Source organism: Nelumbo lutea, chromosome 4, assembly GCF_056320005.1.
Source record: "Nelumbo lutea isolate HS-2025 chromosome 4, American lotus-T2T, whole genome shotgun sequence".
NCBI classification, from domain to species: domain Eukaryota; kingdom Viridiplantae; phylum Streptophyta; class Magnoliopsida; order Proteales; family Nelumbonaceae; genus Nelumbo; species Nelumbo lutea.
The window spans coordinates 93,101,673-93,124,882 of record NC_142687.1 but is presented as its reverse complement, the minus strand read 5'-3'; the positions used below and the strand labels follow the sequence as shown (position 1 = coordinate 93,124,882).

General features: G+C 38.9%; 1 protein-coding gene across 2 annotated transcripts in view; it reads right to left on the bottom strand.

Annotated features, from left to right (window-relative positions):
• LOC148861855 (long chain acyl-CoA synthetase 6, peroxisomal-like) overlaps nt 1-23,210 on the bottom strand; it is a 98,383-nt gene that overhangs the window by 56,403 nt on the left and 18,770 nt on the right. For both annotated transcript variants that reach the window (XR_016112749.1, XM_088983621.1), the window contains exons 8-14: nt 20,113-20,157; nt 19,906-19,992; nt 16,543-16,632; nt 16,343-16,422; nt 16,146-16,239; nt 5,673-5,761; nt 5,473-5,561 (exon numbers count right to left, since the gene is read on the bottom strand). Coding sequence is in view for 1 of the 2 variants with exons in the window: in XM_088983621.1 (XP_088839747.1) it covers nt 5,473-5,561; nt 5,673-5,761; nt 16,146-16,239; nt 16,343-16,422; nt 16,543-16,632; nt 19,906-19,992; nt 20,113-20,157 (574 nt within the window). In the remaining variant the exon portion in view is untranslated. The remainder of the gene's footprint in view (nt 1-5,472; nt 5,562-5,672; nt 5,762-16,145; nt 16,240-16,342; nt 16,423-16,542; nt 16,633-19,905; nt 19,993-20,112; nt 20,158-23,210) is intronic.

Here is a 23,210-nt window from a genome sequence, read left to right as displayed (position 1 = left end):
ACAAGAAAAGGCAGATCGCCGCTGTTGTGAGTTACAGCAGGGTGATGGTAACACAGAGAGTGAACAAGGGAAGTGACAGGATCGGGAGAAGACAAGAGTGAGAGAGGGAGACCAAAGATGAGGAGAGAATGATCGAGAGGGTGAGGAGATCGCCGTTGGTTCGAGTGTTCGAAGAGGGGAGACTCTTAAGGGGCAGGGGTATTTTTGTAATTTTAATGAATCTAGAGGGTATTTTGGAAATTTTTGGTAAGCTAGGCTAAACCGGGTTATAGGGTGGTCAAATCGGGGTTCTGGATGGGTGGCTGAGATTTTGGGTCAAAGATGGAGGGCTGAGATGAGTTTGATGGTTGAGAAGGGTTTTGTTGCATGAAGGCTAGTGAGATTGATTGAAACGGAATCTTTTTGGATGAAGAGGCAAACAGGGTTAGTTTTGATTGAAATTTCATGGGGTAGGGTTTTTGGACATTCTGGGTGGAGAGGTCAGGTCTGATTGGTCCGACTGGGCCCAGATTGGGCAGATCTGGAGAGGGTTCAATTTGATCGATCTAAGGGCTTGAAATGAAATCTGTGTGATGAAGGGGAAAAGAAAGGCAGTTTTGGGTGAAATTTCTCTGGGTAGGGTTTTTTGGGTAGTTTGAGATGATTGGTACAATCAGATTGAGCCAATTGGGCCCGGATCGGGCAGATTTGTAATCCGATCAATCTGGAACCTTGAAACGGAATCTTGGTATGATTAAGGGTAAATGGAGGTGTTTTGGGGTGAAATTTTACAGGTGGATATTTGGAGGTGTCTGGGTCTGTTGATGGGGTCTGATCAGTCTCGGTCAAGATCGTAGGAATTTGGGTCAATTGATAGTTTCGAAATGGAATCTTGGTTTAATGAAGGGACAAATGAGGGAATCTAGGGATGAAACTTCATGGGAAGGTGTTTTGGTGTGTCCAGAGTCAAAGGGTGGTCTGATCAGATCAGGTGGGTCAAGATCAAGGTAATCCGGGTTCTGAGTGTTTAGGCTAATAAGGGAGGTTGAAATGGAATCTTCGTTTCATGAGGGGGTAAACAGGGGAATCTTGAGTTGAAATTTTATGGGTAGGTGCTTTGGGAGATCCCGGGTCTAATGGTTGTGTATGATCTAATGGTTGAGGTGTGAGTGGGGTTGATTGGGGCCATAAGATAGGTATCAGGTAGGTTTAGCAGTGGTTCTGAGGGCTCTCGGGGTGAAACTTGGGTCTTCTGGGTTTCTGGGTGCTTCAAAGAGGTCGTAAGGGTTTGATCAAGGATTTGGGGCGAATTAGAGGTTCAGGCAACAAACCGAGCAAAAATCGGGTGATAACACCTAGTAAAGTCAAACTCTGGTTTAAGCCAACTAAGAAATGAAAGACTATTATTGTCTATGTACTTTGATTATTCTTGTCTATGTACTTGGGTCTTCTGGGTTTTTGGGTGCTTCGGAGAGGTCGTAAGGGTTTGATCAAAGATTTGGGGCGAATCGAAGGTTCAGGTGGCAAACCGAGCAAAAATCGGGTGTTAACACCTAGTAAAGTCAAACTCTGGGTTTAAGCCAACCAAGAAATGAAAGACTATTCTTGTTTATGTACCTTCATTATTGCTCACCATCTTCAGGATCCTTCCATCTACCAAAGCTTTCAAGTGATCCATTTCTTCCCAAATTTCCCAAATAAACTGTAGAGAAGAAAAATACATAGCCACAGATCTCTCCCCCTGAAGTATACTACAAGCCTCCCTGCAAAGCGAGAACACTCTAGCAGTATTGATAACTTGGGAATAGGTAACAACAACCCTATCCCAAATAGTGTCGCCTGAGGCACAAGGCGAGGCGTTTTTTAGAGCAAGCGCCTCACCTAGGTCAAGGCGGCGACACTTTAGTAAGGTGCTCGCCTCTGCGCCTAAGGCGTGCGCCTCAAAGCAGGCGCCAGACAGTCCAAGCGCACACCTATGTTTGGTTGCCCTTTGTTTTTATGTTTGTTATTAAATTGACTTTTATAGATAGATTATAATCATATATGTATATACAAAAGAAAGAATTCACGACCCTCTCAAGAGAAAAAACTTGCTATGCAAGGCTTCTTAGGCTCCCAATATCAGTCGAAGTCTCGAGCCCTCAGCCCCCACGTTCTTCTTTCTTCTTTCTTCTTTCCACAGTATCAGTCGAAGTCTCGAGCTCCTCCTCCGCCCCCACTGTTCCACAATATTTTTTTTATCAGCAACAAATATTAGTTTGAAAACAGTAAAACAGGGCTCGACCCCTTTCTATTTTTTCTATTTTTTAGTTTTTTTTATTTTGTGCGCCTTTTTTTAAAAAGGCATGCACCTTGCCTTGCGACTCAGACGCATTTGGAACCCGTCGCTTTTGTGCGCCTTTCACTTTTAAAACACTGATTCCAAATATCTTTAACAATTGGAATAAACATGTAGTTCCGAGCAATATGAGATTGCATTGAGCAAATCAACCATGACATTACAAAGGAGTTATCCTACTCCCACTTTGTAAATTTCAGATCTTTAGTATTTGGCTTCATTTCCTTTCCTGTAATGAATCCCTGTTTACCTCTCCCTGTGATGGTAGCTTTGCAAATAGGGACCACTCTAGAAAGTTAGTTCCATCAAGTTTAACAATGGTTATCATACCACCGGAGATATTTTCTTTTCCCGGGAGCATGTTGGAAACCATCTATACATCCTTGGATGCTTCCATATTCAATCAAACCACTTTCTCATCAACTAAAAAGACCTCCAATACTCAACCAAAGCAAAAGACCCAAGAAAATAGATCACCACATAATCAAGAGAAACAAGGAGGCCAAAAAACTAGGTTGGCGACAAAATAAAAGGAGAAGAAATTCTCCCAAAAATTGTATAGGGCTTAGAAAATTACGGGACTACTTCCCTTCACTTCAAACATGTAAAATGACCCAAATGGTCTAGGTTTTGCAGTAGAAAACCCCATTAAACTTGTTGTATGAGGCTCAACATCAAATCTGGAATTTCTGCATGTTTATCCTTGAAAAATCAACAAAAAATCATAGAAACTTCAAACCAACACGAGAGTCATACCAAAAAACTTCTAAAATCAGGGTGAAACATACCATGTAAGATTCATTGACTGCCACCATCACCTGAACAGATTGCTGACACCATCCGTTGGCAATCTGATGTCAGCAAGTCATCTCGCAGGAGAGGATCAGTGGAAGAAGGGTTGGGTTCCTAAGAGCCTCTACCTTGCTCTGATACCAAGTTGTTGTTCTAGGGTTTGTAAAAGAAGAGGAGAGGAGGAGAAGGAGAAGAAGAAAAGAAGGATGTATCGAAGAGAGGAGTGTGTGTTACTATTCACACCCTCGAAAATGTTATTTATACTTTGAAGAAAAATTACAAGAAAGCCCATACTTGGGCGCCCGAATACAAAAGATGATGAAAGGAGTAAAACACCTGTGTCCAAGCTTCTCAACACATTCAATTAAATCACCAAATTGCCACACCAGAACTGATTACTAACAGTCCCTCTTCAATGCATCAAATAGAGGGTTTCTAGAACTCCATTGAAACAACAACTACAACAGCCATTGGAGGCATGAAAACCTCCTTTACAGAGAAAAAATCACTCCTTTGTGGCCTCTCCCCGATCCACCAAGCGATCAATGAGATATCTTCAATATCGTATGATGCAAGGCGTTAAAAAAAGAAGAGGAAGGGTTGGCTATCAATGCTCTGATACCATGTTATCGGTTCGGGTAGCATTGATTTCAGTCCAAGACTAAACAGGAAAGAAGAGAAAAGAAAGAGAGGAAGAGAGAAAGAGACAAAGAAAGAAGAAAGAGAAAAATTTGAAAGGAATGGTTTCAACTTGAGAGAATTGACTTAGCTCTCTCAGCCAACCAGATCTATGTTTATATGTTTGTAATCCACAGGAACAAAGACTGTTATGCCCCTAATTATGTATGGTATACACTACTTAAACAAAATAGACAAAACAACTTTTAATAAATAAATGTAAAAGGATTAGAATACCCTTGTCTGTCAACTCTAACAACTTTGACCAGGATGCCTTTCTTTTGAAAGTTCTTGAGCCCTTTAGGCCTTTACTTTGGACCCCTCTTTGTCGGGTTCTAGAATGTGGACCCCTAACCCCAAAGGTGTATTCACTTGTGCCTCTTTCTTCTCCTCCTTGTTCTCAAACTCTTCACCCCCAAGGTTAGTGCTCTTTGTTGGGAAGTCTACCATAGATAGTTAAATACCTTGGACACCTTACAAATTAGAAGGCCTAAGATTTGCTTATCCCCTAATTGGTGTATCCTTTGTAAAGCTAGTGGAGACAGCTGTTATCATTTGTTTGTCTCTTGCCAAGTGGTTGAAAGTCTTTGGGAAAAGCTATTGGAAATTTTTGGGTGTAGATTGTCAGCACCTGTGCAAGTCAATGGCCTTTTCAACCCTTCTTTCTTCAGCTGGTCTAAGCAAAGGGGTAGAATTCTGTGGAGGTGTGCAAGAGCTGCGCTGATTTGAACCATTTGTGAAGAAAGGAATGCTAGAATTTTCAATGATAAAGAAAGAAACTTGGAGGCTCTGTGGGATTGTCTCAAAACTAAGGCTATACATTGGATTAAGACCTTAAAGTTGTTCTCTCCTATCTCCTTTGGTGATATTTCGTGGAATTGGGGAGCTGTGGAACACTCTTCAGATGCTAAAGCCAAGCCTAATCCAGCACGGGTTCCACCTAAATAATGGTTCCTAAAACTTAACTTTGATGGCAACAGGCAATCCAGGGCCCTCAGGTGTAGGGGGAGTGCTAAGGGATGAAGGTGGCAATATAATTGGGCTTTTTTCAGGCCCGGTTGGTCTAGGGAACTCCCATCTTCGCTGAATTCCAAGCCATTCTGCAGAGGGTGCAGCTTGCAAGACAGCTACATGTGGACAGATTGATAATTCTAAGCTGGTAGTTGGGGGGATAATAGATCCAGACTCTGTTATTTGGACCTACGGGGAAGCTGTGAAGAAGTTCAAATGGTTAACCTCTAATATGATTGTAAGGATTCAGTGGCAAAGGAGGGTGGCTAATGGTTTAGCAAATTCTTTAGCTAAGAAAGGGGTATTTGGGGAATCTATGTTTTGGGCTCAACTGTAAGCTGATTTGTACCTGAGGCTGCATCTCACAGCTCTTTTGAGATGCTTGTCTGTACACTTTTCTTAGCAAATTGTCTCTGTACACTTTTTGGTTTAATTTCTTAATAAAATCTCATTTGCTTATCAACAAAAAAAATGTTATCGGTAACTGTTTTCCTTGCAGGAAAAAATTTTCCTATTTTAACCACTTATAAAATCATTAAATGTACCTTTATTCTTTACAGAATGTTGCTACTGTAGATTTAAAATTGTACATAATATTAATAACCAAGGACAGAGAAGACAGCTAGAATTTTTATGCTTTCTTGTAAAAGTAATCTACTTGTTAATCCATTTACCACTCATTATTGCTCGCTTCTTGGCATCATATGCAGCATTAAAAAGCCTCTCACGTAGAGCCCCAGATGCCTTCACAGCATTTATAATACTGCAGCAATTAAGATTGTAATTGCAGACTCAGTGAAAAAAAAAAATGAAAGACCTTGCAAAATGCAAGTTGGGTTTACGCCACTAATCAAAAAAAAAAAGTTGGGTTTACCCAGCATAGATTCTGTTATACAGTCGAGGAACACTGCAAAATATTGTTGGTCTTAGAGCCGCCATGTCATCCATCAACTTTAAATTGTCCTGTACAAAAATCCCATTATTTAGTGTGGTTGTTGCAATATGGAGGTGCAATTCTTACATTAACATAGCAAACACGCTTCAGAATACATAGTTAACTTGTTATAGATGGAAGCAATATCTGGGAGAATTAAAAAAACAAAAAACAAAAAGATCTACTTATCCTAAGAAAAAGTTTGTAAACATTATACTGGTTAAATATTTCTACAAAGTCAGTGCTCATAAACATGCTAACTTTTAAGAATGATTGTATTGGCAATTCAAGTTTAACTATTCTGTCATTCTACACAGCAAGTGAAGGTAGATGATATAGTAGATCACATCATGCATATACATTTCCGAATACTCAAACAGTGTGCAAGTTGCAACAATGCAGACTTTTCTATTCCTATGGATTCCCTTCATGCATTGATGGTATGTGGAGGGAACCAAGCCAAATTGGTGTAGGAATGGCCTCCTAAGCAAGATATGGTACACCATGTTTCCTATAATCACCTGAAAATCATCCCAAGTTCTGAAAGGACTGAGCTTGACACAAACCACAATGGATCCCTAGTCATGGACAGATTAGCATTAAAATCACATACCTCCAATGGCAGGCCCGTCATTTGGCCTTCATTGATGCCCATGGATCTAAGAGTGTTGATGAGAGATGACATTAATTAAGTTTCCCAGGTCAATCTAAACTCTTCTCGCTTCATAAGCATTCAGCCTCACCATGACATTAAGTGGTCTGAAGAGATAAAGGTTGCCCATCATGTCTTCCAAGCTAATTTTACTTCCTGGGTAATTCCTAGTGGGGTAGATAACTTTTCCTTTTTTTACATCTGCTAGAGTCCTCAACATCAATTTCAATCCCTTCTCCCTGACTCTATCGACCTAGAAGAACTTCTGCAAATGATCACTTTGAGCAAATCAAGCAGCCAACACATTAAGACCAGCTTGTTCATGTTGTACAGTCATAATCACATGAACTGACGCAGGGAAAAGTGTTGGGGTAAAAGATCAGTGTCTATACTGCCACCTCCAGGATAGTCCTCTACCTGCACTAACCTCCCAAATATATGCTCAAGTGATAACAGTCCATGATGTGCAGCTGCCTAGTGAAACTTGCACCAATGAGGACTGTTTCTTTCTTGCTCTGTGGGTGTTCTAAGTGGCTCATGTGATTGGATCTTTCCGTCATCTATTGGCCTTTTCATAATCATCAAGATTTCAGACTTACTGCATGGGTATACTAGCGGAGGAGGCCCTAGCAAGCCCATGAACTCTCGACCTAAAGGTCCTTAGCCAACAGACTTTCAGTTGACAAGTTTTCAACTTCTCTTGTCAATTACATAGGGTTCTTTCCTAGCCGAGGCAAACCACCTTTCCCTTGTCCTTTGGTGGGTGGGTTAGGTCTTTCTACCAACTTATTGGTCCAATCAGCATGCTTTCAAAGTTTAGATAAGTCTTGGCTGTTTTGGTTTTCTATTACCTGGTGGTAGAAAGGATGTATACTTTTTTTTTATAATTAAAAATGATTTCATTAAGCAAGAGAAATAAGATTTTACAAGAATCCCTTGGAAACGCATGATATGCAGCCTCCCCTAAACAATACAAGAGATCAGAAGTAGACCCCTGTTTAGCAAGATAATCGGCCAAGGCATTTGCCTCCCTACCCACCCACTAATATCTACATGTTATATGCACCTTGTTAAACATTTAACTTTTTTTATGAGATCCATATAACTCCAAACAACTAAGTCTGGATTTGACAACCAGCCCACAATCTCCTTAGAATCCCCTTCAATTACTAGGTTATCCACTCCTAGTTGAGTAGCAATCTGAATTCCTTGTACTGCAACCAATATCTCAGCTCTTGTAGAGTCACCTATCCCTATCGGGCCTGAAAATAAGGATAAAATGTTGTCATTCTCCTTCCTCAATACTCCTCCAATGCCAGACGGTCCTAGGTTACCCTGACTACATCCGTCAAAATTCAGTTTAAAAAATCCTTTTGGAGGAGTTACCCAAACTGTAGTGGCTCTAGTTTTTTTAACTGAAGTGTGTGCAACTATGGCCCAATTCCTCCAGATGTCATAAAATGAAAAGGAGCTGAAAGAAGCCAAGGATTTCAGCCAATAGATAGCCCTGGTTAAGATACATTCCTTCACTTCTGTAAAGGACCTCTCTTTATCTTCGGAAATTCTAGTGTTTCTTTCTTCCCAAATTGTTCATAGGGTGGTTGCTCTGAAACGTCTCCACATACTCCCAATGTTTTAAAATGTGGAGGCGTGACACAAGGCATTCCACTACCCAGAGGCATGAGGCGTAGTTCAGAACACAAGAGGAGTAAGCCTCCCGAACATAAGGAGGCGTAAGCCTCTTTAAGAGGAGTGGGGTTAGGAGGAGGAAGGGGAAGAGGATAAAGAGGAAGGGGGATCTCAATTTTTCTTTATTTTTAATAAAAATCTTTTATATTAAGAAGAATAAAGATGCATAACATTAGTTGAAGGGGGGGGGGGGAGTCTTGTCGAAGGGGCAGGGGGCAACCCACTTTCTTTCCCCTTATCTTTTCTTCCCTTTCCTTTCATTTTCTTTCCTTTTCCTTTTTCTCTTCTCTTTCTTTTTCTTTCCCTTCCCTTTCCTTTCCTTTTTTTTTTCTTTTTTCTTTTTTTCTATCTTTTTATATAAGATGTGCATGAGGCATACGCCTCTTGCACCTGAGGCAAATGCCTCAAAGGTGTCAGCGCCTCTAGCATACGCCTCAGGGCGTTTTGGGAGTGCCTCCAGGCGTACGCCTCCCACGCCTTTTAAAACACTGCATACTAATCCCTCTTTTTGTTGGGCAAGCAAAGGTAGTTGGTGAAAATAATAATTTTACCTATGTTGGTTGATTCCACCTACATCCAAGCAAAACAAACATCCAATCCCAAAGAGTCGCATCAAAGGAACAAGAAACCAGTTAGTGGTAATAGTCCTCACTATGAGAATTGCATAGTACACACCAGTTTCGGGATAAATAAATGAAAAGTTTTTTTCTTTTGTAAGTTCTCCAAAGTATTAATCTTACCAAGGTACACTTCCTAGCAAAAAAAGCAATTTTGGGGGGCATAGGCTTTGTCCACACTTCTTTCACTAGGAAAGACTCAAATAAAGTACTTAAGCAAAGGGATTTGAAGAATGATGCACAAGTGAAAGAACCCTTTGGGATAGGAGTCCACACCCTTTTATCAGAAGAGGGGTCCAAACAAACACTCTCTAGAATGGATAGAAGTTCAATAACACAAGCAAGCTCCTCCTCCCTTAAGCCCCTACAAAAACGAAAGTCCTAGTTCAAGAATAAAGGCAAAACCAGAGGGGGAAGAAAGATAGAGATAACCTCCTTTTTATAAAGGGAAAGAGCATACAGAGAAGGAAATAGGTCTTTTAGAGGTTGATTACCCACCCAAATGTCTTCCCAAAAAAAACCAAATTTCCAGAGCAAGTGTCATACCTTACAAATTGAAGAAAATTGGGGAGGACGCCATGTATTGCCTTCCATGGTGTTGTTTGGGTAGCCCGATGAGATACCCCAACATCCCAACTAGAGACAAAACAGCCATGAATACTAAGCACAACCCTGTGCCACAAACTTTCTCTTTCCAGAGGCCATCTCCATAGCCACTTCCCCAATAAAGCTTCATTTTTTAGGACAAAATTACCTAAATCCCAAACCACCTACCTCTTTACTCCGACAAATTGTCTCCCAATTAACTAAGTAATCCTTTTACTCCTCCCCTTCTTCCCAAAGAAAATCTCTCATCAATTTTTCTAATTTCCTAGCCTCCCTAGTGGGGATCCCAAACATAGAGAGATAATAAACTGGTAAATTGGAAAGTGTAGCCTTAATCAAAGTTACCCTTCCTCCTATAGTGATATAATTCTTTTTCCAAGCTGCCAACTTTCTTTCAAATTTCTAAACAACTGGGTACCAAAATCTGCTTTCCCTAGGATTCCCACCCAAAGGTAAACCCAAACAAGTCAAGGGCCAAGAAGAAATGGAGCAGTCTAAAGAGTATGCAATAGACTCAACTTCATTGTCAACCAGATGACCCCTACTACATAGCTCTTTTCAAAATTGATCTTTAGATTGGAAACTCTCTCAAAGCATAATATTAGATCCTTAAGATTTCTCACTCTTCTCAGCTCGCTTCCCTCACAAAAAAGGATAATATCATCTGTAGACTAGAGATGAGTTACAGAGACATTATTCCTTCTGATCTTCCAACCATCTATTATCCCCTCCCTATCTACTTTTGATATCAATAGAGGGGAGAGGACAAAGAGAAGAACGGTCCCTATAATAAGATGCTCTGAACATAGCAAATAACTTGATGTACAGCAATCAAATGGAGTAGACAAGCAACAAAGACAAACTGACTCACAACCTAAACCGCATGCAAGATGTCAGGATGAGTCATAGTGAGATAGATGAGAGGCCCCACAAGTTGTCGATAAAGGGAGGCATCAAGCAATAAAGAACCTTCGGACTTGGAAAATTTAACATTCAACTCCAATGGAGTATCAACCTATTTACCATCAGTGAGAACGGCCAACATGACAAGATCATAGGCATATTTATGTTGGCAAATGAAATATCCCCAGTGACTCATTTGGACTTCAAGTCCTAAGAAATAGACCCAAATCCTTCATGTGAAAGGAACTATGAAGAAGAGACTTAAGGTCTTGAATTCCCTCTACATCATCTCCAGTCAACAACATATCATCCACAAACAAGAGGAAAATCATAATACCCTAAGGCCTTCTTTGAACAAAGAGAGAGTCATCAGAAGCACTCTAGCTATACCCAGCATTTACAACATCCATGAATTTTTCAAACCACACCCAAGGAGCTTGCTTCACCCCATTGAGAGATTTTTTTAACCAGCATACAAGGGAAGGATCACTACAGTACCCAAGAGGAGGTCTCATATATACGGTCTCCTTGAGATGCCCATGTAAGAAGGCATTTGTCACATCCAATTGAGAAATAGTCCAACAATATAATACAAAAAGGGCTAATAGAACATGAAATGCAGTGATCTTGATCATTAGAGAAAATGTTTCCTCATAATCAATGCCATACTCCTGCGTATGACCTTGGGCCACAAGATGAGCTTTGTATCAATCTAGAGAACCATTAGGTTTCAACTTGATAAAGTAAACCCACTTGCTCCCAATGATAGAGCCATCTAAAGGAGTTCGGATGAGGTCCTGAGTGACGTTCTCGTGTAGAGATTGAATCTTTGCATCTATGGCACCTCTCCACTGAGGACTGCTAATGGCCTACTAGTAAGAATAGGGAATATCTGTGGAAGACAAAACAGTAGAAAAGGAACTATAGTCTGAAGGAAAACCATAGTGATCAGATGGTCTAGAAACATGAGTAGAATGACATAAAGGAACGAAAGGAACAACATGGGTATTTGAAACAAGAGTATCACTTACATTACATGGTGATCTTGGATGGACTAAGGATTTGGACCAAGAGGAAGGGGGGTCAGAGGCACAGGCACTAGACCATGAACTCGCTTACGAGAGAAGACAAGACGATCCTGTATAGCAGTTGAAGACAAAGCATCATGTGAATCAAAGTCATACAAAATAAAAACAGAAGGTGCAGATATGCTCAAGAAAAACCATATTCCTAGAATTACGAAAACGACGGGCAGAGGGATCATAACAAAGAAACCCTTTGTGTTTAAGATTGTATCCCACAAAGGCACACATGATCAATTGAGCTGAAAGTTTAGATAGTTCACGAGAGGAAACATGTACAAGACATAGACATTCAAAAACATGAAGATAAGAAAGATTTGGATTGGAGGGCAACCAAACACTTTCTGTTGAGGAAACATGCTAGCAAGAATCTATGAAGGAATACAATTAATTAGATACACGACCGTACTAGTTGCCTCTACCCAAAATGAAGAAAGTGCATGTACCTCTTGCAGAAGAGTCCTCACAGCACTGAGAACATGGCCACTTTTCCATTCTGCCACACCATTTTGCTAAGGAGTGTATGGATAGCTCCATTGAATTTGTATGCCATGATGTTTCAAATAACCATGAGATTCTCCACCACTATAATCTCCCCCTGAGTCCGAAAGTAAGATCTACACACTTGATTGAAACCGAACTCAAACCATAGCATGAAACAACTGAAACCTTGGAAAAACTTCTGACTTCTGTCTAAAAAAGTAGATCCAAGTGGCTGATTCTTCTTCACAGTACCCTTAGAGGGACAAACTAGGCAGTCCGAAATGATATGACCATGCTGTTTACAATAAGTACAAACATTCTTTTTTCTTGCAATGTGAAGCTGTGTCCAAACCCTTTACATTCATAACATTTGGGTTTTAAAAAGATCCTTCCCACCAGATTTCTTACTCCCTTGTGCAATAAAAACTATATCAGCCCCTGAGTCAAGTTGCTTCCCCTCTACGTTTGCAGCAATCATGAGTCTAGTCACTTCCCTCGACAACTCTCCATCATATAATCAAAATCCGGAACGGTGTCTCTGCTCAAAATATTAGACCTTATTATCTCATATTCAGGTCTCAGTCTAATAAGGAACTGGTTCACCTTCCTCTCTCAAAATGTTGTTGCAGATATTTAACACACTCTAATGAATCAGATGAGTCAAAGTAAACCAGTTCATATTCTACCCATAAATCAATGAAGCCCGCATAGTGTTCTAGTATCTTTTTCTCACCCTAGTTGTAAGTAAATATTTCAAACTCAATCTGATATTGTCTTGACAAGTTGGACTGGTGATACATTTTTTCCAAATAGGAATACATCTCATAGGTTGTTCGTAGTCTTCTCATAGGAACAACAATATGAGGTACAATGGAACTTAGAATCCAAGAGACTAATTTCCCATTGTCAAGCTTCCACTAGGTAAAAGCCTTAGTGTCTATTTCATTAGGTTTACAAACTGTCCCATTTAAAAAGCCTTTCAGCCCCTTTCCTTCAACAAAGAAATCAAAATGGAACTTCCACAGACTGTAGTTGGTTCAATCAAACTTCATCAGAATAATGTCCTTGTCAGCCATCACAAATAAAAATAAACAGTCCAGAAAAAACGTAATGAAACAGAAGAGAAACCAGGTCCAGATATGTATAATCAAACAACTTCAGTTGTACAGTCCACAGAAATATGACACCCTATAGAGGAATCAAAATCACCAAAAAGCATGCCAAAACAGATCCAACTTGATAGTTCTTAGTGTTAACAGTCCAAACCAGCAGTGTTCCAGGACTGTCTAACTGAAAGAAGAGTGAAATATCTTTCAGAGCTCATAAAGAACTACAACTGGGTAGTTAGGAAGAAGAAAACCCTTGGGCAACACCAAATATAGGGTCCCAAGAGAAAGGAAGAAGCTGATTGAGCAGAAGAGGGAAATACACCAACATGACACGTATAGGTTTCCAGAAACTGCTCCAACACTTGCCCAATCTCAATGAGATTTTCTGAGTAGGTAAAACAGGTCTGGGCAACACCCCAGTTAAAGTTTAAGTTTGAATAGATGCTTTTTTTTTTAGATAAAAATGATATTTTATTAAAAAGAAAAAAAAATTGCATCCTGAGAGGTGATAAGGCATCACCCTCATACACTCAACAATAAAAGCTGATAGAAAAACAAACTAAAATCCATCCAAGTTACAAAGTTGATATTCCAAGATATCCCCTAATCTGTCACCCAAATCCTCTTTACTACTTGGATAAAAGCTGGAGAGACCAGAATCCAATCTACAATCAAGTTACTGACAGCTGCTACAATCTTATGGAGATTCCAGTATTTGTCTTCGAAAACTATTCTATTTATTTCCTTCCAAACGTTCCAACAAATAGCAAACAGTAAGCAGCTCCAGAGAGTTCTTTCTTTTTTACTTCCTCTTAACTTTGGCCAAGTACAAAAATTTCTGCTGCAGTTTCTGGCTGAAAATTTGGAAATCCAAACAGTGAGGTGTAGAACTTCCACAAGAAACCAGCTACCTTGCAAGAATGAAAAGATGAGTAACAGTTTCGTCCTGTTCTATTCAAAGAAAACACATGTTGGCCATGCAAATGCCTCAATACTTGGGGGAATTGGAATTCCCCAAACGCCATCTATCTCAGCTGTATCTGAGTCATCCCTAAGAATGGCCAAATATCCACTTGAAACTCTTTCCACCACAGTTCACCCCTTATTTGAGGTGATGGCTTTGTTTCCTCTAATTTCTCCAGCGGGTGTAAGCATTCCTCCACCTCTCGGTCTATTAGAGGCCTTCTGAACTTTGGACACCAGATCAGCTGATTCCCCCTTCTATCATAGCAATCCTTTATAGATACTTCATCCTCGGCCCATCTGTATAACCTTGGATACAGTTCACATAACTTGCCTGCCCCACACCAATCATCTTCCCAAAATTCATGATTCCTTTCCAGACACTCATCCAATAAGAAGATCTCACCTTTTTGGATTCCCACCCAAATCTTACCATCCCATACTTTCCCACCACCATTCTTCTCCATAAAGCATTATCCTCCTTTAAGATAAATCTTCATAACCACTTCCCTACCAAAGCCTTACTGAAGACCTTCACTCTCCTGAAACCCAGTTCAAATAGATGCTTTCCCAGAGAGTTCTATGAAGATTTCCCTTGCTGCAACCGCAAATAGAGTAGCTAGACTAGGGTTCCTCAAAACAGCCCTAGCTTCAGTCGAGGAATTCTGAATTTACCCCACCCCAAGGGTGGGTGGGTGGGTGTGTGTGTGTGTGTGTGTAATACAACAAGGACCACAGTAATGTAATACATCATTGGAACTGTTAACAAGTTGCACCCTTATTTAGCACCCCAAACAATTATTATAATGGCTTGTTTAGTAGTAGCTGTTTTGCACTTCATTGATTCACACAACAGAGTGTAGTGACCCATTTGCACTCTCTCTCTCTCTCAGCTTGTGTTTTGTTGGTTTACCCTCCTACAGCAGATTTAGGTGTAAAGCAGGTGGAGATCAAGGATCAGAGAAAAATAGCCATGGCTGGTTTGGGGAGGAATTTTTGGGCCCTGAATTTTCAAACGTTCATATCATAGAGGCTAAAGCTCTGGTGTTTGAGGTGAACATCTTTTTCATTTCTTCTTACACTTAATAAGTTATTTGATCTGGTTAATGAAAAAAAAATATGGTACATTTGTATTCACAAAAAACATGAGTTGGCAAATGTATCAGCCATGACCAAACAAGAACCAGGTTTTAGGAATCTCCTCAAGATGTGGAGGATTTGGGGAGTAAAACAGACCTCTTTTATTGCGAATGGAGGGACCTAAACCCTCAGGTGTTCTAAAGTCAGGAAGCCAGGTTCCACATCTAAAAATATAAAATTAGTGGACAATTGGGAGATTATATTTTTCTCTTTATTCACCAAGCCTTCACTTCTCCAGCTTTCCTTCCCCCTCTCTATCTCCATTTTTTCTATTCTGTGTACCAGTGTGGGATTACAATCTTCACAGCACTTTCCCTTCAGAATCTCAGATGGTTGAGCCCAAACTTTGACTTCCTAGCTCTTGATTGTCTATTCTTTATAGGTTTCAGTCAATTTCCTTTTGAGTCTCCTCCACCCCTATTTTGTATAAAATTCTGATCTTCAACATTGACCAAAAGGTTTTACAGAGTAGATTTACCAATAAAAAGCAGATCAACTTTCTTTTTTCATCCTTTTACCAGCATATAATCTTCTTCCTTCTAAAAAGCTTCAAAATAAATGAAATTCTTAACTCCTGAGGATGGGGGAGAGAAAATCCAAAGCATCTTAAGTTTTGTTCAATTGTGTCAATAAAACTTTCCAGTTTTATTGTTAGCTTACTTGAGGAAAGGGGATGTAAATCTTAATTTTCAGAAGAGCTCAACAATGTAGAATTTTGAGGGGGGGAAAAAAAAGATGAATACTTGGAGGTTGGAATTAACCTGTTTCCCCTAAAATATCACCTACTTCATGAATTTTGGTTATTTTCTCAAGAACCATAACAGAAAATTTTCAATGTATAACAATCCCAGCCAGTGCTGACAACACCATTTATGATTTTCTATGTATAAATATCTCAGCTAGTGCTGACAATGCCATTTTTGATTTAACTGCCTAAAAAACTTGGGACTAAAGATGTAACATAAAATGTTTCTCATGCTTTCTATTTGTTTGTTTATGGTTAGGCATTGCACTAGAATCTACATGACTTAAGTACTCCAGTGGTTCCTGCTTTCAAATTATAAGATCAGATTGTGTAACAGAATAGCCAATTATATGCAAAAATAATGTCAAAAGATCAAAGAAATTTGCTGCAGGAATGCTACTCGGTTAAGAGTTGAGATACATACCCCCTGGTAAAAACCAACTGCAACTCCATAGTATACCAATAGAACTTGGTTAGCCCGTTCATAAATGTGTGCTAATGGAAGATACGATATATAACTGCCAAAATCAACAAATTACTTCAGTAAACGAATGTGAAGTAGCTGTATATAAGTAACATTTGCAGTATACTGTGTAACAGAAAGAAATCAAATAAACTCACACATCTGAGGGGCAGAATTTGAGAGAAAAACTAGCGCCAGCAACATTTGCAATCAAATTTCCATGAGTTAATACAGCTCCCTTCTCAGAGGAACAAAACCACATTATGTAGTTAATATAAGAACCAAGATATTACCAGAAAACACTTCGGACACAAAAGAAGATAAGGAAATCAGTTAACAAAAACATAAAATATAATACCTTCGGTGTCCCAGTTGTACCACTAGTATAGCAGATGGTTGCAACATCTTCCGGTTTTGGAGGGCAAAAAGGCTGAAGACTACTATGACCCTAAATGCCATCCAATCATATAATAATAAAACAATTAAACCATAGCAATCAAAATAAAACAATTAAACTGATTTGCCAGAAGATAATGAAAAATAGCTCGATCTAATCAGGAAAGAGAGCCATGTTCAATATATCCAAGAGAGATAAAAAGCTTCTCCTTTGAGCTGATACAGACAAACATAAAATTTAACAAAATATATATCAGCTGAGGACCTGAGGTTTCTCATAATGTGCAAAATCCATTGCATCTTCAAAAGGATTTTAAATCAGTGTGAATGAAAGCAGGAACTTGCAACACGCATTAAAGATGGTGATTTTGTGAAAAATAAAATCCTTCTGGAAATCTCCTAGGAACCATTTAAATGTATTAGAAGCAAACATTACCCTCTTGGGTATACTGCAGCTCCCAAGAGAGAAAGTCCAAACCAGATTCTCATATTTGGGCTCCTGTCATTCTGCTTCTTTCTCATTTGCATCTTCCTCTGTGGAACAATCAAATGATTCTATATCCCAAGCTGTTTTCCAGTTTTCCATTTGGAGAAGGCTGGTCCCAACAAAAATTAGGGCTTTCTGCTTGGAGGCTTTTCATAAGAAGATAAATAGTTTTTGTCTTTGATTGGTGTATATGAAGATAAATACTTGTGACTTACTCTAAAACAAGAAGCCTTACTGGCGCCTATCACCCAATATGTGTTTCTTATGCAAAGCAAATGCTGAATCTTCTTTTCATTAATCTCCTGTTCATTTGAATCAGGTATTTGGGAGATTCTCTTTTCACTTTTTGGATGCAAGTAGACCACTTATTGGTCTCCTGTTTATTTGTTACATGTATTTTAATATAGTAATATATATACTATAAATTTTACATATAAAAACAAATATATTATAAATAGTATATATCTGAACTATTTAAAAATATAGGTAAAATATAAAAAATACTAAACATATATAAAACCTCTAGGCCAGGGCAGGCTGTCTAGGCCTAGGATTTGCTTGGCCCAGGCCCGGCCTGCATTATGTTCAAGCTTGATAAAGGCCTGGGCAGAAATGACCAAACCCTAGTACAGGAAGCCTAGACCTTTCCCTCCAGTGGATTTGATTGAGATACAACCATTTCTTCCCCTTTGCATCCTGACATAATTCTTTCCTTATTAGCTCAATAGCTAGCTATCAGGAATAATGATAGGACAACAACAACCAAACAACCAAAAAGGGGTAGCCATAATGGATATAACCAGGTTAAGAAGTTTTGTAGATCGAGTCAGACAGAGTACTTCAAAGACAAATCTGCCACAATGAATGCAACCGGTCCTGCTACATTTCATATATGACCACTTCTCGTCCTACTACTACTAGCCTAGTGAAGTACAGATACAAAAAGAGCAAGGTTAAACAATTACTAACATAGCCATAGTTTTTTTCTAGGGCTTCATGGGGCTACATGATGAGAATAAAAATTATCATATTCTTATCTATGAATATTCAATCTTTCTACACTTAATTAACACTTAATTGGACTCATTACTCTAGTATTTTGATTCAGGGCAAGGAAAGAAATCGTCAGAAGGAAGACAAGGCTAATCGGATGGTTTTTCACAGTTTCGGCACCGTTCAGCAATCTGGGCCTAACTCTCATATCCGAGCTCCGATTGGGCTGATTCAAGATGCACTGAAATCTACAACTTTCATGTTTTGGGTTTTGACAGATTCAACCTGCACCGAAGACAAAAACGGGCCCAAAGTCGAAGCGGATCCACAGTAAAGCCAAGCTCACAGCTGAAGCCCAAATCGCAGAAAAGCCTTGTAGCAGCCCGACTTATTAAAGCAGCCCACTCAAATTGAAGAATCCAAAGTCCTCTTAGATTTGAACTCTAAATGTAATTCTAGAAAGTTAAAGAAGATTGAGATCATTAGATAAGAGATAAGATAAGATAGGATAGGATCAGTGTAGAACTAACCTGGATTATCCATTCTTGAGATAACTCCAAGTAGTTGTAACAGACCCTCTCCAAAAACTATGTAAAAGGGTGGGCGTACCAGCACCTGGCATCAATGAATCAAGGATTCAATTACTGAAGTTCCCTCTGAAGTAATCAAGAAGATCATCAAGAAAACTTCAAGAAGAAGATCAACAAAAGGGAGAAAGCTTCAAGAAGGAGATCAGCGAAATCATGAGTTCTTTCTTTCCTCTTGTTTGCTTTATTTCTTTTATCATGAATTGATTTATTTATAGCTAGGGCTGTGGAAAGCCTAACCATGATAATGAATATATTTTTATTATTATGATTCATCCAAGATCATGATTTCCATATAGTCTATGAGTTATTTGCTTAATGCGATTAGGAGTGGCCATCTCTTAATTGATTAGGTTTATATGAATGAATCGGGAGAGGAATACATATATTAGACCACATAATTCATGGTGTGAATTGAATGGTATATAGGGATATATACACATGATTCATCTGAATGTATGAGGTTTTCTTGCACTTAATGCATTTCTATCTTGAGAACTCTAGTTGAGGGATCGAGGGGTTACTTGATAGAAGTAGGTTTAATATATCTTGGGAAAGAATATTAAATAAAATTGAGAAAACTTCAGCTTATGGGAATGACAAATTATCTTGGTTAATCGCATCCATTAATATTCATTGGAATGGTTAGGCGGACCAATGGTCCTAGCGATTTCAATTAATCGTTGCATATTCAGTTATTGATTACCCTTGCTTTTATTTTCTTTTTCTATTTTTAATTTTCAGTAGTTCTTATTGTTGGATCTGAATTTCGGTTGTCCAAATAATCAAGGAATGTTGTAGTTCTAATACTTATTTTGTTAAATCCTCGTGGGAACGATATTTTTATACTACTTGATAACTAGTGCACTTGCTAGGGTTATAATTTTAGCTATCACTACACAACAGGGGTAGCCCATCCCCTTAACCCCCCAACCCTAGTAGTCGTGGAATTTGATCCCACTGCTACGAGTCAGAGATCTACTGGCATACCCATAGTAAAAAGATGCAGATTAACCACAGGAGTCATTTATCCTTAATAGTGCAAAAACAATTTAAAGAAAGAAAAATAAATATTAGGGTTCAAAAATTCAATAGGTAGAACCTACTTCCTAGATGCATAACTGTCACATTTTTCTAGCCCCAATATCATTTTCTGCTTTCATGCATAAAATAATCTTTAAAGCATTCAATCATTACTCCATAACTGTGTTTCTATAAATAGATGCATAACTGTAGATAAAGAAGAAAATGCAATTACCTCACTAAGTAATTTTGAATATGATATAACTTCAACCCCTGCTGTTGATGGAAGTGATGGTATTTGTCCATCTAAACCTCCAACTACCTGTGACAGAGAGCATATATAAAAATTGACAACTGGAAAATCAGCATAAATCATATTTTCAGCTTGTTCAAGGCCAAAATAAAAGAAAAAAACAAGGGGGATCAAGTGAAATTTTCATACCACTATTAGACGTACTGTTGGGATCTCAGATAAGAAGCTCAGCAACTGTAAATTCCAGGTGACTACATAAGAAATGTTGCAGGAGCACAGTTTGGACAAACAACATATGAATGTGGCATTCAAAAGAATTTTGCATATGAGACATGAATACCAGCAATCAGTAAATCTAAAAGGCTTCAGTGGATTATACTTTGATACCATAAAGAATAACAATAGACAACTGAACTCAGCCTCAATCCAAATTATTTGGGGTCAATTATGATGAAATTTCATACCCTCCCATTTTATCATTCGATTACTCTCCCCCCACCACTCCTTAACTTTTTCTTTAAATACTAGATGACAAAGCCACATATTTCTCAAACCTAAATGGAGTTGGACCCTTCCCCTTAGATCATCCTTGGACAAGGAAATTGGCTAATGATCAGAAGTTATTCTAATGCAAGGTCCTCAAGGCCAAATCTTCCAAATAAATCTCCAAATCCACTGCGAAAAGAAATCTATCAAGTTTAGAGCAAGTTGGGTTGGTATGGAGATTGGACCACATGAAGTTGTTGTGCAAGAGAGACAATTTCTTAAGCTCAAAAGAATTTACAAACTCATTGAACTTCCTCACGCTGGTTGTAGTTCTTTGCCTCGCCTATTGGATTCCTCCACAATCCTTATTAAATTAAAGACCCTAGTCCCCACCTATACACTATGGCCCTTCCTGCAATCCCCATATGTCTCCATGCTCTTCCCACATCTCATCCCTCTTAGTGATTTCAAAGGTGTGCCTAGGCGCACAAGTGAAGCGCATTTTAGGATATGTGCCTCGCCTAGGTCCAAGGCGCACGCCTGGTGCGCCTTGCGCCTCAACCCAAGTGTGCGCCTTTTAAAAATTTGACGCTTTCTTGCACTTTTTGAACCTAGCGGCGAGACCGGGGACTCCACCCCCATGCCATGCCCCTCAAGGCAAGCCCAAACAAATCCATGTTAGGTCTTAAATTCTTAATTCTCATATAAAAAATAATGATTTTAGGGTATGTGCCTCACCTAGGTCCAAAGCGCACGCCTAGTGCGCCTTGCGCCTCAACCCAGGTGTGCGCCTTTTAAAAATTTGACGCTTTCTTGCACTTTTTGAACCTAGCGGCGAGGCCGGGGGCTCCACCCCCAGACCCCCATGCCATGCCCCTCAAGGCAAGCCCAAACAAATCCATGTTAGGTCTTAAATTCTTAATTCTCATATAAAAAATAATAATTTTATAATTTTAATTGCATACCCCCATGTCGCTCTGGTTCGCTCACTTCGTTTGCTCATCGAAGCTCCGAGAACCCCCTTTTTGCTAATATTGTTCATTCATTCATCCTAATAAAATATCTTCTTAGAAAACAATTAAAATTATAAAATCATTATCTTTTATATGAGAATTAAGAATTTAAGACCCTAACATGGATTTTTTTGGGCTTGCCTCAAGGGGCGTAGCACAAAGGCGACTCGTAGAACCAAGAATGTAATATGGTTTACATCACATTAGCTACTTGAAGTAATGCAATTGAGGAAAAAAAAAAGAGAGATGGGTTTTACATGCTTAAAAATGTTTTATATGTTTGATTTTATTTTTAAATTCTCATTTGAATATTCTTTACATGTTATGTTTATGTATTTTAATTTTAGATAATAGGTTTTTTTAAACATTTATTTTAAATTTTAAGTTTATATTCTTATTAATATTATGTTTAATATTTTTTTGGCATTTTTTGAAGTTTCTGACAATTTTTATTTTTTTAGCATTTTTTTGTTTTTTGCGCTTGCTTCAAAAGGCACATATTATGTTAAATATTTTTTGGCATTTTTTTAATTTTCAGACATTTTTTATTTTTTAGCAATTTTTCTATTTTTTGCGCCTTGCTTCAAAAGATGCGCACCTCGGGCACAAATTGGCCCCTATGCCTAGCGCTTTCAAAACACTGATCCCTCTCCCTATATCCATTAGGGCCATAAATGTTTGTCAAACCCATTCAAACCCGTCATTCAATTATTGGAACTTGACTGAAACTGTGAATTTCCCTACCAATTCTTCTACTCTTGCACCCTTGTCCCTCCAAATACTCCTAGCCCAACTGTCATCAAACAACAAAAGTTTAGATTCTTGAATAAGAACTATGTCCTGGTTCTCTTTCCTAGGCAACTCCTTTAGTATGGCTCTCTTTCTCGCACTCCCCAACCCTCAAACATTCCAACTTATAATCTTCATTCCTAACTTGTGGTACTTATTTCCCCCCACCTTATACTCTTTTACCTAGTCCCTCTTCTCCTACCCTTTCTTTCACTGAATTCCTTGTCACCTTCCACATCCAATCGTAACCTTTCAGCCTCACTCAATTTTTTCTTCCTAGCATTCTCATCTCCCTTCACTTTAGGAATGCTTCCAATTCATTTGGGTTCTTTAGTTTGCACCCAAGCTTTCCCACAAATTCAGCCACTGAGTCTTAAGTCCTCTCTTCATCACATGTAATTCCTACCTCTTCCCTCTCTCCACTACTCTAGAATTGGTGTCTAAGTCCTCCTTACTGATTTCTGGATCCAAAGAATCCTCTTTCTCCAGTTCTTTCTTTTTCAGATCCCCTAAAACATCCTCAATTAACCCCCAAATTCTTCTCCCTCTTTCCTCCTCAAATAAGGACACAAATTCTCCTCCTATCTTTTCCTTCTCAGCATGTGAATCTAGAAGCTTTTATACAATCTAGGGACCTAGATTATAGGCTGCAAACATGACACATGAACCAGTAGCCAAAGCCAAATTCATTGACATACCTAGGAGGATCTCAAGGAAGGAATCAATTGCCTTTTTTTGAACAGAAGATTGGGGGTCACTAGCCTTTCCAAGGTGAGTCTATTGTGGGCAATTTTCTGTAGAGGAAACACATTGTAGTCTAGTTCCATTGTTCTATAGTTTACTCCCTGTTGGAAAGTAGAAGATTGACTCTCTGATTGATTCTCCATAATTTTAGGTCCATCAGTTTAGGAAACATACATAAGTTAGTTTCCTAGAATCATGGGACATTAATTGGAGAATCCCACAGATATAGAAATTAGTTTTCTAGGAAAAGTTAGT